Genomic DNA, 19079 nt, shown 5'->3' on the forward strand with positions numbered 1-19079 from the left:
CTGCGCTACTGCTTGCTGCTTCTACGCCTCAGCCTGAGGACGACGCCTCACCTGGTTCTGCCACACCTCAGTCTGAGAACTCATACGAACTCATTTCACCCACTATAGACTGTGTGTTGCTGCAACTTGAAAAGCAACCTGCCTCGTCAGCTGGAGGGCCCGAGGAGCCCGTCCAGCCTCATGCCTCGTCAGCTGGAGGGTCCGAGGGGACCGTTCAGCCGCCACCTGCGGCCGCCTCGTCGTCACCTGGTCCAGCTTCATCCGAGTCTTCATCCTCGTCTGGTCCAGCTTCGTCAGAGTCTTCATCCTCGTCTGGTCCAGCTTCGTCAGAGTTTTCATCGTCGTCTGGTCCAGCTTCATCAGAGTTTTCATCGTCGTCTGGTCCAGCTTCGTCCGAGTCTTCATCGTCGTCTGGTCCAGCTTCGTCAGAGTCTTCATCGTCGTCTGGTCCAGCTTCGTCAGAGTCTTCATCCTCGTCGGGTCCGGCCTCAGCCTCTGCTGCTCCGCCTGGTCCGGCCTCAGCCTCTGCAGCTCCGCCTGGTCCGGCCTCAGCCTCTGCAGCTCCGCCTGGTCCGGCCTCCGAGTGTTCAGCTTCGTCTGCTCCTGCACTTCCCGTCCGGCCTGCTCGTCCCGTCCGGCCTGCACGTCCTGCTCGTCCCGTCCGGCCTGCACGTCCTGTCCGGCCTGCTCGTCCTGCACGTCCGGTCCGGTCTGCTCGTCCTGCACGTCCGGTCCGGTCTGCACATCCTGTCCGGCCTGCTCGTCCTGCACGTTCTGTCCGGCCGATGACTGGACGTCGTTGCCGTCGTGGACAGCCCTCTGAACTACGCCGCCGTCATGGACGGCCCCCTGGACTGCTACGCCACCAGTGCCTCCCGCCCGGCCGGCCTCCTGACCTGCTCGGTCGCCGTCGCTGCCTCCCGCCCGGTCGGCCTCCTGATCTGCTCCGTCGCCACCGGTGCCTTCTACCTGGCCGGCCTCCTGAACTGTTTTCTGGGCTCTTGGACCGTTGGCCTCCGGGTCGGCCCCCTGAGCTCATGGATTTTGGACTGCTGGATCGTTGGCCTCCTGGTCGGCCTCCTGAACTTTTGAACTGTCTTTTGTTTTGTTGTCGGCCTCCGGGGCGGCCACCTGAACCGCTTCGCCATTCGCTCCTGTTCTGCCGGGTTCATGGTCGCCCTCCTGAAGTCGGGTCTCGGACTTTTTGTGCCATTGTTGTGTTTGCTCTGTGTGTTTTCGTTTCTTTGTTTTTTGTGGCCTTGTTTCTGGCCCTCCGTCCTGGGCCCCCGCCGCCCGCCCTTGGTGGGTTGTTGTGGTTTTGTTTTCTGGGTGTTTTCGGGCGTCTGGAATCCGCCCTTGAGGGGGGGGCTCTGTCACAGGCTGGGTCTCCAACCCAGCACTCTGAGTTTTCTTTCTATTTGTCTCATTTTGTTATGTGATCAGTTTTGTGTTATTTCCTATTTTCCTTTAGTTTAGGCAGTTATTGTTCTTGGTTTTCTATGTTTTGGGGTTTTGTAATTATTCATCACGTATTAGGTCTGTTAAGTTGTGTTGTCATGTTTTAGTATTTCCTGTTTTATTTTGACAATGTCATGTGTTCTTTGTTCATTGTATTTAGCTTTCTCTCCTGGTCCTGTCATTAGGTTTATGTCTGTCAGCTGTTCCCCCATGTGTCCCCACTTCCCCTGATCACCTCATGTCTGTATTTAAGCCTTTTGTTTTCTTCATGCCATTGTCGGTTCGTCTGTTTATCTCACCAGGGTCACAGTCTTAGTCATGGTCTTTGTTTATTATTTTTCCACCACAGTCATAGTTTAGGTTTTGGTCTCAGTACCATTTAGTATTTTGTTTCTTAGTGTTTTGCCTGTTTGTTTTTGGTCTCTTGGTTCATTTCCCTGCCGTCATCGCATTAAAGGTTCACCTTTCTGTTAATCATTACAATTCCTCGTCATCATCTGCTTCTGGGTCCTGTTTCCACACACATCGGCGCACCCCGCCGTGACAGTTATTCCAGATAGGTGTACGTTTGCATGGGATTAATGAAGACTCCGTTATTTTTAGAAACTCCCACCATGCTGTCAGAGAAAAGCTGATGTTGATACTTTTAAAGCATTCATGTCTTTTGATGTTTGAGCTAATAAATGGTAGGTCTGAAATCTCTAGATCCTTGCATAGTGCCTGTTCAACATCTAGCCAAGGCTCAACTAAGAAGGTATGTTTTAACCATTCTGAGATGAACTGAAGCCTGTTGGCTAAGAAGTATTGGTGAAAATTAGGCAGATCTAATCCTCCTCTATCCTTGGTTCTTTGTAGCGTTTTTAAGCTGATACGCGGGGGTTTATCTTTCAAACTCTTGAAAACCAGTTTATTAAAGTAATTACCTCAGAGAGGTTGGCTTGTGTGTTTTGCAGAAAAAGCAACACATCATCCGCATAGAGACTGATTTTATGTTCTATGTTCTTACATTTTATGCCCTTAATTGTTGTAGCCTGTCTAAATGCTGCTGCTAGAGGTTCGATAAAAATTGCAAAAAGTGAAGGGAGAGTGGGCATCCCTGTCTGGTGCCCCTCAGGAGACAGAAGCTGGAGGATGTCTGGTCATTTGTTCTGATACGGGCTGTTGGGGAATTGTATAATATTCTTATCCAGTTTATGAAAGAGTTTCCAAAACCAAATTTGTGTAAAGTTGCGAATAAAAATTTCCAGTTAACTCTGTCAAATGCTTTTTCTGCATCTAGAGATAATATTATGGTTTTGATGTTTTTCTCGTATGAGTAGTCTATTAAATTAAGTAATCTACGAGTGTTTGTTGAGGAGTGCCGACCTTTTATGAAACCAGTTTGGTCAGGATGAATTAAGAGGGGGGTCATTTTCTCTAATCTCTTTGAAAGAGCTTTGCAGATTATTTTAAGGTCTACATTTAAAAGAGAAATTGGACGATAGCTTGAGGGAAATAAAGGGTCTTTGCCTGGTTTTAGCAGGAGACTAATATTGGCAGAATTCATATTTGGTGGTAGTCTGCCATTTTCCTCGATTTCCTGCAACATGCCGTGGAATACTGGTGCCAAAATTGTCCAGAATTCTTTGTAGAATTCTGCAGGGAAGCCGTCTGGACCTGGAGCCTTATTATTGGGCATACTTATCAGGGCTTCCTGGAGTTCACTTGGCGTCAGTGGCGAATCCAGTTCCATTGCTTGACTGTCTAGTAATTTTGGAAGAGTTACGTTGTCAAGAAACAGATCAATTTCATTTTTAGATGGGTTTATTTGTGGTGAGTATAAAGTTTCATAGAAATCCCTAAAAATGTTGTTTATTCTTCCAGGATCATATGTTGTGTTCCCTGATAAATCTTTAGCAGCACATATAGTTGTTTTTTCTTTATTTATTTTTAGCTGGTTAGCTAGAAATTGACCTGATTTGTTACTGTGTTCAAAATTCTGCAAGCGTAGTCTTTGTATAAGGAATTGTGTTTTTTTATTAATAATTTCATTTAATTCTAGTTTTGTTTTGCATATTTTGTTCAATGTTTCCTGATCTTGGTTGCACGCGTAGGCTTCTTCTAGTGATTTGATGTTTTTTTCTAATTCCTGAATATTTTTGTTTTCTTCTTTCTTTTTGTGTGATGAGAAAGAAATTATTTTACCTCTCATCACAGCTTTCCCTGCTTCCCATAGAACAGAAGCAGATATTCCGGGAGTGTCATTAAAGTCTAAATATGAAGTCCATTCCTTTTTAAAATATTTAATAAAGTCTTCATCTTTAAGTAGTGATATATTAAATCTCCAGTTTTTTCTTGGCGTAGTGTTATTCTTGTGCATTAGTGTTAAAGATACAGGAGCATGATCGCTGACAGCTATAGGATGAATCTCAGTGTCTGAAATGTCGTTCAGCAGTGAGCTGCTGACCAAAAAATAATCCAGACGAGAGTAGGAGTGATGAACATGCGAGAAAAAAGTATATTCCTTACTGGTGGGGTGAAGAGAGCGCCATGCATCGCAAGACCAAAGTCGCTCATATACTGTTTGATTATATTTGTGGACTGCCAATTGCGCTGAGTTCCTGTTGTGTTGAGCCTATCCATGTCTTCATTTAGTCCAAGGTTGAGGTCACCGCCAAGAATGAGTGTGCAATCAAGGTGTTCAGAGAGTGCACTAAAAAATCCGTGGAAGAATGAGGGTTCATCAACATTTGGACCGTATATACTTACAATACATAGTTTTTTGTTCAATATTGATAGTTTAATAATTAGAAATCTACCCTCTGGATCTATAACTGTATCGAGTACTGTAAAATTAACATTTTTATGTATTAAAATTGCTACTCCCCGTTGTCTAGAATTATAACAGGCTGCAAACACGTTAGGAAACTCAGGTGTTTTAAGTTCGTTTAAACCTGTGACAGGTTTATGAGTTTCTTGTAATAAAACAACATCTGCCTGTAGTTTTTTTAGCTGGTTAAATATCTTTAACCTCTTTCCTCTGGTGCCAGCTCCATTTATATTCCATGTGACAAACCTCAGCATGCCCATAATTGTGTGTGTATGTCTAATGATGTACGCTGGGTGTTTCGTTTAGACAGGTGGAGAGAATGTGGAAACATCCCTTGTTTGTAAATAGAAAGAGAAAAAGAAGTGTGGTGAGAGGCTCCATAAGTGTGACTATGTGTGTGAATATTCACTAATATGAACAAGCGTGGCTTGCTTATGTGTCCTGCAAGTCTGTGCGTGCTGTGAGGCTGTTGTGAATGTGCTGCCGTTGAGCTGATGTGTTTGCGTGATCGTGGTGTGAAAATATGGAGAAATAGAGGGTGTTGTTTGTAGGTGAGTGGGGAAGTGGGTGATCACAGCAGTGAAAGACAAGAGAAAGAAAGAAACCACATGAACTGTGAGCAACAACAACAAAAAAGAAACGAAACGGAAACATTCCAATTAAAGCAATGACGGAGGGTGACGGTGTTATATCTGCTATGACATCATATTGATATTACTAGGTTAAACTAGAGATGGCACGATACCACTTTTTTATGTCCGATACCGATACCGATATCATAAATTTGGATATCTGCCGATACCGATATGAATCCGATATAGTGTTTTTTAATCAACAAAACTGTTTTTTAAAATATCTTGCTGCATTTTGCAAGTCTGCAAGTTCATACTCAAGTTTAAAACAACAACTACACTAAAGCTATTCTGTTATACCTGTGTACAAAAAAAATATTTCATAGTTCAGCAATACTGATCAATCTAATAAACTTAGACCTACACCATCCTCCCTATTCTGGTATTTTAAAGAGTACTTAGCGTAAATATTAAGCAACCTAACTAATAGGGTTCCAACTCCCAGCAACAACAAAAATAAATAAATAAAAAATAGGGAACCACCCCTCACGCGCCACCTCATGATGCTTAATCGACGTAATCAACCTTAATTTGATGCAGCGTGAAAAAAAATGCACAGAAATCAATTATTTTTCAAGAAATATTAAATAGATTCAACATCTTTCTTCAACAAAATTGCAGACTGCACAGTAATATATATATATACAGTAATTGACTTCTATTCATTTTACATCAAATTAAAACTTTGGGTGTCAGATAATTATTTATTAAAAGCTAGACATTTTAAATGAGAATAAGAAAGAAAAGTATGTCTTTGTGCCCCCTTTTCCCTGTTAATGCCCTATCGGCCCCCCTGGGTAAACTTTGCTAGATCCGCCCCTGCACAGTTACCAGCCGTCAGCTACGTAGAAAAAGATCCTCGAGTAGAAAGTAATATTAAATAAATTCTAACAACAGCTTATCAAGCTTAAACGTGCTGCTGTTGTTCAACCGCTGGTTTCCTCTTTCTGGTGCAAAGTGGGCCAAAAACAAAGACGGACTCGCGACAGAAAAGCCGATCAGCTGATCATTTAAGCAGTTTCATGATTGAAGTAGCAGCCGGAGAGCGAGAGGCAGTCGCTCGTTAAGCTTAACGCAGGAATGCTTTACAAACATTCAGAGATGGACTTACACACTTGCTTTACTTCTCTCGGGGATAACTTTGTCGGAGATGAAATGCCAGGTTGCTAGCGAAGCTCCAAATGCTATCCAGACCACCGACAGGTCCCGCATGCCACAGCCGCTCTATCACGTGATGCATACTGCTCCGACTGCTAACGTTCTGAGGTGAGTTACGGCGTGTTGCAAGTTTTGTGAGGTGCTTTCGTGATATTTAATGGATCGGATTACATTTTTTATTTTTCTCCGATATCCGATCCAGTCATTTAGGTCAGTATCGGACCGATACCGATACGTAATATCGGATCGGTCCATCTCTAGGTTAAACCCATGTTAAAAGAGAAAGTGTGAATGAATAAGAAAAGAGTGTAGCGGGTTCTTATCTGGAGTGCAGTCAATATAACCACGGTGTGGTGCCGGGGTCGCGGTAGAGCTGTCCGTCCACGTAGAGCTCCACGGCGATGACAGCACGGGAGCCTTTCTGGATGAAGCTACGTCGAACTGGGAACAGGACCTTGCGTCGTTCCAGGATCTCTTTGGGGAACTGGTCGTTCACGCTGAAGTCCGTTCCTTTCAGCTCTCTGCCGCGACTCTTCACCTGTTCCTTCTGTTTAAATTGACCGAATTTGGCCACAATAGGCCGTGGTCTCCCGGTCCGCGCGCCCCCCAAGCGATGTACTCTATCGAAGTCGATGTTCTTTACGGTGTCCTCCGGCAGCTTCAGGTGGATTTTAATGAAGCTTTTCACCGTTGCCTCTGCGTCCTCTCCGGCAGTTTCTGGAATACCAGAAAACACAAGATTATCTCTCATGCTACGGGCTTGTAGATCGATAACGGACTCTTTTATTTTTTTATTTTCAATGTTTAGCTGGGTCACGTTATCGGTGAGAGATTTGACCGACTCCCGTAGCGTGGCATTTTCAGCGGCAAGCGTTTCCACCTGCCGCTGGCTGAATTCCAGGGATTCTCTCAGAGATTTAAATTCCCGGTGTAAAATCTCCACCAGGGACAGCCTCGCATCGAAACTGGACAATCGCTTGTCGATTGACTCCAGGATGTCTGCAATGTCTTTGCCGGCAGGCGATGTTGTACCGGGGGAGTCTGCCGGGCGATATCTCTTCGATGACGGCGTCTCAATTTTGGCCGGGGAGGATGCACTCTGGGCCTTCTGCATTACTAAATTTTGAAAACAGCGGTCGATGTAATCTTGGAGAGCGTCTAAACTCTCCCCGTTGTCCTCCAGGGTGTTAGAGATGATAAAACAGATGTTGTTAGTTATATGACAATTGATTAGTATATTTGGTAATACTGAAGCTTGAAAAACATTTGTTAAACTCTATGCTACCATTTGCTTTTTCTCCGCCAAAATCTCCGGCGTCTGACGTCACCTACAACATGGGTCGCTTACCTTGTCCGTCACTTCCGTCCCAAACAAATTTCTGCAAAACGGCAATAAGGATAATTATTAGGCCATATGTAAATAACAAAATAACTTACGGCAAAGTTGGGGAAATGTAAATTCCAAAATAAGTCTTTATATTAAGGGCCATCAGTCAAACAAACGGTTTGGTCTGGGTCTGAACCGCGTTGTGTGATGTCTTCTTTTGCGCGTGTGGGCCGCTTTGAGGGTTCACACAGGAGCATGTTTGCTGTCACATTTCATCTGTAGTGTGAACAAGCAGACAAAAAAATTGGAATTGAGTATTAAGACCTGCAGTGTGAACGTAGCCTTAGAAATCAAGATGGAGTGTTGCAGAGTGTCAAAAGCATTTTTTAAATCAATGAATACCCCTATAGTATATATTATTACCGTATTTTCACGACCATAAGACACACTGTACTAAAAGGCGCAGTCTCAGTTATGTGTGCCATTACTGTATTTAACACACACATAAGGCGCACTGGATTATAGGGCGCATACAAGTACCGTATGCGTATTTAAAAATAAAGCGGGAGCAAACCTGAGTTCGGTACCTTACTCACATTTCTATTACCTGTAATCGTCATCATCAACAACACACAAGTATACAAGTGTGCATATTTAAAAATAAAGCAGGAGCAAAACTGAGTTTGGTACTCACATTTTTATCATCAATCAAACTCGCCCGGCGCTGCCTTCCACTCTTGGTGAAACTGTGGTCTCCATCGGTCATCCATCGCTCCCAGGCCGCTCGCAGCCTTACTTTGAACGGGCGGTTCACACCGATGTCCAGCGGTTGGAGTTCCTTTGTCAGGCCTCCCGGAATGACAGCAAGCTCACAGTTAATTTGTTTCACTAGTTTTTTCACATCGGCTGTGAGATGGGCACGCATAGAGTCACAGATTAAGAGCGATGGTGATGCGTGGAAAAAACCACCTGGTCTCCTTACATACACCTCCCTCAGCCACTCTTTCATCATTTCCTCATCCATCCAGCCCTTTTCATTTGCCTTAATGATGATTCCTGCTGGAAACTTCTCTTTAGGCAAAGTCTTTCGCTTAAAAATCACCATAGTTTCTGTCTATTAGCATGGCAGCCAAGCACAACAGTAAAAGAAGACTTTTCATACCCCGTTGTGCGTATCGCTACCGTGCTGGTCCCCTTCTTCTCCACAGTGTGACTCACCGGGATGTCGAAAGTGAGCGGGACCTCGTCCATGTTTGTGATGTGGCTGGGCTGGATGTTTTTGTCGCGGATGTGTTTGCTGCAGTAGGAGCGGAAGATGGCCAGCTTTTCCTTATAATCCGCTGGAAGTTGCTGCGCTACCGTAGTCCTGGTCCGGATGGAAAAATGGCACAGTTTCATAAAACGAAAGCACCAAGACGGACCTCCTTGGAAATGTTCAATGTTCATCTCTTCAGCTAGTGAAACTGCTTTTAGCCGAATGGTGACCGTCGAAACGCTTCTCCCGCTCGTTCTTTGCTCGATGATCCACCGCTCGAGTCTTTCCTCCAACTCGGGCCACCTCGCCTTATGTCCACGGAAACTCAGCTGTGTTTTCAAAGGAGCTTGCAAAGAAAAGCGTCTGGACTTCTTTAAGTTGCTTGAAGACGTTTCACCTCTCATCCGAGAAGCTTCTTCAGTTCTAAGGTCAAATGGTGGAGAGTCCCAGATATAAACCTAGTGGGAGTAACCCCCCACAGAGGGACAAAAGGACCCCCTGATGATCCTCTAATCGCCTGAGCCAAGGTGTGAAACTGGGCGTGGGTCCCAATCAGCCAGAGTTTCGGGTGAGCTCATTGTGAAACTTGGCCCCACCTTATCATGCGAATTCCTGAGGTCAGATGGCCCAGGATGTGAGTGGGCGTTAAGGCGTCTGGGAAGGGATCTCAAAATGTTCCCTCTAAGCCTGAAGGAAAAAAGAAGGAACACACACATGTAAAGGAAGCACTCAAAACCTGCGGCTATCCTAAATGGGCTATCTTAAAGTGGGCGTTAAGGCGTCTGGGAAGGGATCTCAAAACTGGATTATAGATGGCAGAGAGTTGGTGTCGTAAACCCCCGCCTCTGTTCAAAGATGGTCGCTCACAGTGGACATAGATGGCTTCTTTCACTCCTCTTTCAAACCATCTGTCCTCTCTGTCCAAAATGTGAACATTGGCATCCTCGAAAGAGTGTCCTTTATCCTTAAGATGCAGATGGACTGCTGAGTCTTGTCCTGTGGAGGTGGCTCTTCTGTGTTGTGCCATGCGCTTGTGAAGTGGCTGTTTGGTCTCTCCAATGTAGAGGTCTGGGCATTCCTCGCTGCACTGTACAGCATACACCACATTGTTGAGTTTGTGTTTTGGCGTTTTGTCTTTCGGGTGAACCAGTTTCTGTCTGAGCGTGTTGCTGGGTCTGAAATACACTGGGATGTCATGCTTGGAGAAAACTCTCCTGAGTTTCTCTGATACACCGGCTACATAGGGAATGACAATGTTGTTGCGTCTGTCCTTCTTATCCTCCCTCGCTGGTGTCTGGTATTCTTTTCTGTGCCTCTTTGCTGACTTTAAGAACGCCCATTTAGGATAGCCGCAGGTTTTGAGTGCTTCCTTTACATGTGTGTGTTCCTTCTTTTTTCCTTCAGGCTTAGAGGGAACATTTTGAGATCCCTTCCCAGACGCCTTAACGCCCACTCACATCCTGGGCCATCTGACCTCAGGAATTCGCATGATAAGGTGGGGCCAGGTTTCACAATGAGCTCACCCGAAACTCTGGCTGTTTGGGACCCACGCCCAGTTTCACACCTTGGCTCAGGCAATTAGAGGATCATCAGGGGGTCCTTTTGTCCCTCTGTGGGGGGTTACTCCCACTAGGTTTATATCTGGGACTCTCCACCATTTGACCTTAGAACTGAAGAAGCTTCTCGGATGAGAGGTGAAACGTCTTCAAGCAACTTAAAGAAGTCCAGACGCTTTTCTTTGCAAGCTCCTTTGACTACGATGACCTGGATGACTGAGAACCTTCACAGACATCAGCTGCGTTTTCTTGACCTGCCGGAGCTTGTTTTCTAGCTTCCTCCATTTGCGAACCATTGATTCGTTAATCTTAAATTCTCTCGCCGCTGCTCGATTTCCATGTTCCTCCGCGTAGCTGATGGCCTTCAGTTTAAACTGTGCTTCGTAAGCGTGTCTCTTTGCCATTTTCAGGGTTGTTAAAACAATGATGTCCTGCATAACGCACATACCTGTTCTTTTATACAGGTATGTGCGATAAAGTCAACGCACGCACTTCACCCTTTAGCGTTCTCATGGTGTTCTCTACTACGTCCTCATTACAACACACAGGGCGCACTGCGCTATAGGGCGTGCCGTACTTTTTGAAGAAAATCGAAGACTTAAGTGCGCCTTATGGTCGTGAAAATACGGCGGTATTATATTTTCTGATGAAATGTTTTCAATAGCATTCATTAATGCTATTGCTCTTGATCTGTTCCGTTCAAATCCGTACCAGGGCTCGCAAAATCGCTAGCCCGACGTCCCGGGGCAAGCGATTTTTCCAGTCGGGCTACGAAAATCTATCGCTGCCCTGCCCATCGGGCTATCGTAGGAAGGAAAAATATATGTCAATGCTTTTGCATCCCTTCGGAAATGTAGCTGGGTAATTATGTCATTGGCATCGGTGAGCCACTGTCAATATGTGACATATCGAAATCGCGTTTGAATTTGCGCTTGTTTTTTGCTTTCACTTTGCAATCGCGCGAACTGTGTATAGAGAGTGACAGCACTGATTGGTGAGTGATGATAATTTGCGCACCAATTCCTCTGACATCGTCTTATCAATCGTTAGCTTACTACGCAAACATGACAAGTGAAATCTCCCGCAGCAAGCTCAAACATGTGAGAGGTTGATCGCGCAGAGAATCGCTGAGCGTTATGTGAGTGCGTGTGTAAAAGCAGCAGGATATATATTTTAGTTCTGCTGAGCCAAATAAGACAGGTCAGGGTGAAGAAGTGACAGCCAAAGAAAAGCTTACCACAAAATGGAAAGATTATGACAAATCAGACTATAAGGCAAAAAGAAAGTGCAGCTTTATGGTTTCATGGACAAAAGAATTTCTGTGGCTGCGATATGACAAGCTATATAACCAGGGGTGCACATAAGTGGTCCGCAGGTGCGCATTCACTGTCAAAATAAAACCAGATAAGAATTTGCAACACGTGTTTGCGTACATAATATTTTCAGGAGGAGGACAGACATTTGTTTAGAACTTTTAAAGATGTCGAAGAAGCTCCTTTAAGCAATTACTGTGGTGTTCCTCCATCGCAGAAGAAGTGTCAGAAGGAGTCCGAACCACAAAAGAAGCATTCTCAAGCAAGTATTCTCGGAAAAGTGGTTGCAGGAGGTGAGCTGGCTTCAAACAAATGATGAACGCACAGAGATGTGATGCAGAATGTGCCGTGAAAATCCCACTCTAGCGGACAAAAACAGTGCCTTTTATATGGACGCAAACGCGCTGCAACTTCTTATCTGGTGCGCGTCTTTTATTTTGACAGCGTATGCGCACATGCGGACCAATTATGTGCACCTGTGTAAATAACATAATGTTCTGCCGGATGTGTTGTTGGTTTTCCCTTGATTTCTGAGTCGACAAGCGCCTTTGTTGCTGGGCCAGTCATTTTAAGAAAGGACCCCATTAGAACCCATGAGAAATGCATTATTGCTCACTCTGCAATATCTTTCCCAGAACAAACACCAATTGCAAATAACATACTAAAAATAAACCTGAAAAATCTGTTTAGAACAGCGTACTATGTTGCAAAGAGTGAACTACCACTGGCAAAATTTAGCAGTCTTTGCAAACTTCAAAAAAGCAAATGGCCTCGATCTTGGTTCCACTTGCCTCTTACCTGTGACTTCAGTGGAAATTTCAAATTCAGGATCTGACACAGACTGATTCATGTCCTACACAGTTCTTACAAGTTCATAGAAATTTCTGTTCAATTAGAACCAAGTATTTGAGTTGTAATTTTTATACAATGTTGTAATTTGTTTTTCCAAAATTTTATGATTAATATTTTGTTTCTGTTACAATATTATACTTTAATGTATAATATTGTAAAGGAAACAAAACAGGAAACCAAACATCAATCAAAAAATTGTTCTCTTTTTTATTTGGGCTACTTAAATTTGTTTTGGGCTACCAAAAACCCTTCCCTGCCCGAAGGGTTACCAGGGATTTTGAGATTCTGCGAGCCCTGCACTGAGGAGTGTAGTAATGTTTATTTGCTCTGCTTTTTTTTGTAAGGGGTAAAATATGTCTATATACTTTTTGTGTCCCAGCTGAGTAACAGGAGTCTGGTGGAGCAGCAGAAGGACAATTTCAGCCATTTGGACTCAGCTCAGCCACTGCAGAGGAAACAATGACTTCAACACAAAAGGTGAGAAAAACATCACAGTTACACTGTTATTGAAACTGTGTGTGCAACTGGTTGGTTTTTAAAACACAATTAACAGCAGCTTTGTCTTTTGCATCCTGGGCTCCTCCATATATACAGACTCTACATTCACAACCAAAAACCACAGAAGTTAGAAGAAAATGCAAAGATCATATTTTATCAGCACATATTGAAACAACAATATCATCAGTTGAACTCAAAATATTTTATGAAGTAAAAGATTTTCTCCACTTATATATTTCTTCAATAATGTAATTTTCATTACACCTCTCATTGTGTCACATCATTGTAATGTGATACTATCACCAGAAGGTGGTGCTAACATACCAACAATGTGTTTGTTGACATGTTTGTTTCCACTGACGGAGGGAGTTTCAGTTCGTTCCACGACTGCATTTCACTCACTGCCTCTTTTTGTATCTCTGTCACTGCAGGACCAACATGGAGCAAGAAGTCAGTGCTCTCAGGAGGCTGACAAACGTCAAAGAAAGGGAGAGAAATCCTACAGCTGTGATGAGTGTGGGAAGGATTTTACCCGGAGTGACAGCCTAAAAACACACCAACTCATCCACAGTGGAGTTAAACCCTACAGCTGTGAGTTGTGTGGAAAGTCTTTTACCCTGGCTCGAATCTTAAAAAAACACCAACTCGTCCACAGTGGAGTTAAACCTTACGGCTGTGACTTGTGTGGAAAGTCTTTTATTGAGGCTGGAGCCTTAAAAAAACACCAAGTCATGCACAGTGGAGTTAAACCTTACAGCTGTGACTTGTGTGGGAAGGATTTTGCCCGGGCTAGAGGCTTAAAAATACACCAAGTCATCCACAGTGGAGTTAAAGCGTACAGCTGTGACTTGTGTGGGAAGGATTTTGCCCGGGCTGAAAGCTTAAAATCACACAAACTCATCCACAGTGGAGTTAAAGCGTACAACTGTCACTTGTGTGGAAAGTCTTTTACCCACGCTCAATCCTTTAAAACACACCAACACGTCCACAGTGGAGTTAAACCTTACAGCTGCAAATTGTGTGGAAAGTCTTTTACCCATTATCAAAGCTTAAAATCACACCGTATCGTGCACAGTGGAGTTAAAGCACACAGCTGTGAGTTTTGTGGTAAGGCTTTTGCTCAAAAAAACAACTTACAGAGGCATCTAGTTACCCATTCTGGAATTAAGGCGTATAGCTGCAACTTTTGTGGAAAAAGTTTCAGCGACAAACACTACCGAAATGGTCACCTACGGATTCACACTGGAAATGATGTTTCCCGCTGTGATCAGTGTGGGAAACTGTTTATAACAGATGCACAGTTACAACTACACATGTTTAGCCACACTGAGGAGAGACCTTATAAATGTGACCTGTGTGAGAAGACTTTTAAATCTCCATATCACGTGAGAAACCACCGACGGATCCACACATGAAAATAACTCTACAAGTGCAGTTACTGTGAGGCTGTATTGATTTTTTTATCTTGTAATTGTAACCCGAGTGTTTGGAACAAGTCTGATCAGTAAACTTACGGAGTTATACTGAATGAACTGTTTGGAAAAGTGAAGAGTCATTTTTGTTCAGTAAACTCAGTCTTATAATGTAAACAGTAAAATGTAATTGGACGTTGGCAGAGATGCTCTTTGTTTCAGGCAACATTGAGGATAAAAATAAAAAAAGCAGAGCAACACAGATGGATCCAGTTCTCAACCCTGTCGTCACTGTGGTGGTGGGAAAGAGTTTCTTTTTAGCCTTTGAGGAAAAACTTCCAATCATCAACAGGACGTAAAACCACTGGAGACAAATGAACTACTGCAAAGAATGTGGGAGAGGCTTCCACACACAAGTACATTAAAAATACAAAAACTCTTCCACAGTGGGGTCAAAAAGCACATCTGTGACTAGTGTGGGTCATCCTTCACCACTGGACATGACCTCAATGAAAAACCATAAGCGAATCCACACAGGAGAGACACCATACAAGTGCAGACACTGTGACAAAAGCTTCTCACAATCAGGTCATCGTAACAAACATGAATGTACACACATGGAAGTGAACTTAAGCTGTGACCAGTGTGACAAGAGCTTCAGGAATCTCAGTTCATACTCCGAACAGAAACGATCCCACGCTGTAAATAAACTGTTTCACTGTTACTAATGTGCAAAAACATTCACTTCGTTATCTGCTCTGTGCAAACATCAGCCTGATCATGCAGGACTGAAATCACTGGATCACAATGAATCTGAAGAGAGAGAAAGATCCTCTTCTGGTTTCAGGGTCAGACTTAAAAACCTTGAGATCAGGCTCCACAGAGTTCAGATGGAATCTCCTGTAAAGAGTGTCAGCTGATGTCACACTTGGATCTGATGAGGTAGCTCTGATTTCTGGACCTGCAGTGAATAATCCTGAATGTTACATTTAGGAAGCTGCATGTATAGATATGTATATCCATCCATCCATCCATCCATCCATTTTCAACCGCTTATCCGAGGCCGGGTCGCGGGGGCAGCAGCCTAAGCAAAGAGGCCCAGACCTCCCTCTCCCCAGCCACCTCCTCCAGCTTATCCGGGGGAATACCAAGGCGTTCCCAGGCCAGCCGAGAGATATAATCTCTCCAGCGTGTCCTGGGTCTTCCCCGGGGCCTCCTCCCGGTGGGACATGCCTGGAACACCTCACCCAGGAGGCGCCCAGGGGGCATCCTTGTCAGATGCCCGAACCACCTCAGCTGACTCCTTTCGATGTGGAGCAGCAGCGGCTCTACTCTGAGCCCCTCCCGGATGGCCGAACTTCTCACCCTATCTCTAAGGGAGAGGCCAGCCACCCTTCGGAGGAAGCTCATTTCCGCCGCTTGTATCCGCGATCTCGTTCTTTCGGTCACTACCCACAGCTCGTGGCCATAGGTGAGGGTAGGGACGTAGATCGACCGGTAAATTGAGAGCTTCGCTTTTACACTCAGCTCCCTCTTCACCACGACGGACCGGTGCAGCGTCCGCATTACAGCAGCTGCAGCCCCAATCCGTCTGTCAATCTCCGGCTCCCTTCTCCCATCACTCGCGAACAAGACCCCGAGATACTTGAACTCCTCCACTTGGGGCAGGAACTCATCCCCGACCCGGAGAGGGCACTCCACCCTTTTCCGGCTGAGAACCATGGCCTCAGATTTGGAGGTGCTGATCCTCATTCCCGCTGCTTCACACTCGGCTGCGAACCGTTCCAGTGCGAGCTGGAGGCCCTCACCTGATGAAGCCAACAGAACCACATCATCCGCAAAAATCAGAGATGAGATTCTGAGGCCACCAAAGCGAAAGCCCTCCGCCACTTGGCTGCGCCTAGAAATCCTGTCCATAAAAATTATGAACAGAACCGGAGACAAAGGGCAGCCCTGGCGGAGCCCATCACCCACCGGGAACGAGTCCGACTTATTGCCGGCAATGCGAACCAAGCTCCTGCAACGGTTGTATAGGGATCGAATGGCCCGTAGCAATGGGCCAGACACCCCATACTCCCGCAGCACCTCCCACAGGACACCCCGAGGGACACGGTCGAATGCCTTCTCCAAGTCCACAAAACACATGTAGACTGGTTGGGCAAACTCCCATGCACCCTCAAGTACCCTCGAGAGGATAAAGAGCTGGTCCAGTGTTCCGCGACCAGGACGAAAACCGCATTGTTCCTCCTGTATCCGAGGTTCGACTAGCGGACGAACTCTCCTTTCCAGCACCCTGGCATAGACTTTCCCAGGGAGGCTGAGGAGTGTGATCCCCCTGTAGTTGGAACACACCCTCCGGTCCCCCTTCTTAAAGATGGGGACCACCACCCCGGTCTGCCAGTCCACAGGTACTGCCCCTGATCTCCACGCAACATTGCAAAGGCGTGTCAACCAGGACAGCCCTACAACGTCCAGAGCCTTCAGGAACTCGGGGCGGACCTCGTCAACACCAGGGGCTCTGCCACCAAGGAGTTGTTTAACTGCCTCAGTGACCTCGCCCCCGGAAATTGGCGGGTCATTCCCCTCATCCCCAGACTCTGCTTCCTCCTCGGAAGACGTGTCAGTGGGATTAAGGAGGTCCTCGAAGTATTCCTTCCACCGCCTGACAATTTTCTCAGTCGACGTCAACAGCGCTCCACCAGCACTATACACAGTGCAGGTAGAGCACCGCTTTCCCCTCCTGAGACGCCTGACGGTTTGCCAGAATCTCTTCGAGGCAGTCCGAAAGTCTTTTTCCATGGCCTCTCCGAACTCCTCCCACACCCGAGTTTTTGCTTCAGCCACTGCCCGAGCCGCATTCCGCTTGGCCTGTCGATACCTGTCAGCTGCCTCCGGAGTCCCACAGGCTAACCAAGCCAGATAGGACTCCTTCTTCAGCCTGGTGGCTCCCTTCACCTCTGGTGTCCACCATTTGGTTCGGGGATTACCACCACGGCAGGCACCAACCACCCTGCGGCCGCAGCTCAATGCAGCAGCTTCGGCAATGGAGACGCTGAACATGGTCCATTCGGACTCAATGTCCCCAGTCTCCCTCGGAATGCTGTTGAAGCTCTGCCGGAGGTGTGCGTTGAAGATCTCACGGACTGGGGCCTCTGCTAGACGTTCCCAGCACACCCTCACTACGCGTTTAGGTGTACCAGGTCTGTCCAGTGTCCTCCCCCGCCACCTGATCCAACTCACCACCAGGTGGTGATCAGTTGACAGCTCAGCCCCTCTCTTTACCCGAGTGTCCAGAACATATGGTCGCAGGTCTGGTGATACGATTACAAAATCGATCATCGACCTACGGCCTAGAGCGTCCTGGTGCCACGTGCACTTATGGACACTCTTATGTTCGAACAGGGTGTTCGTTATGGACAAACTGTGATTAGCACAGAAGTCCAATAACAAAGCACCGCTCGGGTTCAGATCAGGGAGGCCGTTCCTCCCAATCACGCCCCTCCAGGTCTCGCTGTCGTTACCCACGTGAGCATTGAAGTCTCCCAGCAGGACAACAGAGTCTCCAGGTGGAGCACCTTCCAGCACCCCCCCCCCCCCCCCCCCCCCCCCCAGGGACTCTAAGAAGGCTGGGTACTCTGAACTGCCACTCGGCGCATAAGCGCAGATGACAGTCAGGACCCGTTCCCCGACCCTAAGGCGCAGGGAACAAACCCTCTCGTCCACCGGGAAAAACCCCAACGTACCGGCAGCAAGCCGAGGGGATATTAGAATACCCACCCCAGCCCGCCGCCTCTCACCAGGGGCAACTCCAGACTGAGACAGAGTCCAGCCCCTCTCCAGGAGACTGGTTCCAGAGCCCAAGCCATGCGTAGAGGTGAGCCCAACTATATCTAGCCGGTACCTCTCAACCTCACGCACTAACTCAGGCTCCTTCCCCACCAGAGAGGTGACATTCCATGTCCCTATTGCCAGTCTTGGCAGCCGGGGGTCAGTCCGCCAGGGCCTCCGCTCCTGGCCGCCACCCGACACACAATGCACCCGACCCCTATGGCGCCTCCTGCGGGTGGTGGGCCTGCGGGAGGATGGGCCCATGTCTCCTCTTCGGGCTGTGCCCGGCCGGGCCCCATGGACTAAGGCCCGGCCACCAGGCGCTCGCCCTCGAGCACCCTCCCCGGGCCTGGCTCCAGGGCGGGGCCCCGGTAACCCTATCCCGGGCAGGGTAAACTGTTCCCTCGATGTCCTTTTCATAAGGGTCTTCTGAATCGCTTTTTGTCTGGTCCCTCACCCAGGACCAATTTGCCATGGGAGACCCTACCAGGGGGCAAAAGCCCCCAGACAACATAGCCCCCGGGATCCCTGGGACACACAAACCCCTCCACCACGATAAGGTAGCGATTCAAGGAGGAGAGATATGTATATCAAGTTTGTTTTTTCCTTTGAGGGATTTTAATTCTCTAAAATGTTATCCCTGTTACATTTTAATCTTTGTTCCCTTAGGACACAGTAGTGTTTAGTAGTTGTACTTGTTACTGTTGTTACGAGTTCAAAAATTGGGGATGGAGACAAGAGGAAAAACCACAATAACAACACTGGTCCAGCCGGGTTGAGTCAAACGATGATTTTAATAGTCACACGTGTGGGGGATGGACACTGTATGCAGACAGCCTCAGATCTCAAAATAGTGGAGCATTAATGAAACTCTTATAGCCTCTGGTGCCCCCCTAAACATTCACATGCTTTCTCTCACACGGCGCCTAAGCTACGACCTTGGCTCCCTGTTTATCTGCTCCTGCTGAGATGGGGCAGAAA

General features: G+C 46.5%; 2 protein-coding genes across 2 annotated transcripts in view; one reads left to right on the forward strand and one right to left on the reverse strand.

Moving 5' to 3' along the window:
• LOC147334189 (coxsackievirus and adenovirus receptor homolog) overlaps positions 1 to 19079 on the reverse strand; it is a 261856-nt gene that overhangs the window by 163313 nt on the left and 79464 nt on the right. The gene's annotated exons all lie outside the window — the stretch shown is intronic.
• Positions 12736 to 14595, forward strand: LOC147334198 (uncharacterized). Its single transcript, XM_086286602.1, has 2 exons — positions 12736 to 12837; positions 13290 to 14595. The coding sequence occupies exons 1-2, from the start codon at positions 12820 to 12822 to the stop codon at positions 14271 to 14273; spliced, it is 1002 nt and encodes a 333-aa protein (XP_086142728.1). The 5' UTR covers positions 12736 to 12819; the 3' UTR covers positions 14274 to 14595.

The sequence above is a fragment of the Aulonocara sp. 'chitande type north' Nkhata Bay genome, linkage group LG3, assembly GCF_057382095.1.
Source record: "Aulonocara sp. 'chitande type north' Nkhata Bay isolate Kocher_YH1m ecotype deep benthic linkage group LG3, A_spYH_male_GT1.1, whole genome shotgun sequence".
Classification (NCBI taxonomy): Eukaryota; Metazoa; Chordata; class Actinopteri; order Cichliformes; family Cichlidae; genus Aulonocara; species Aulonocara sp. 'chitande type north' Nkhata Bay.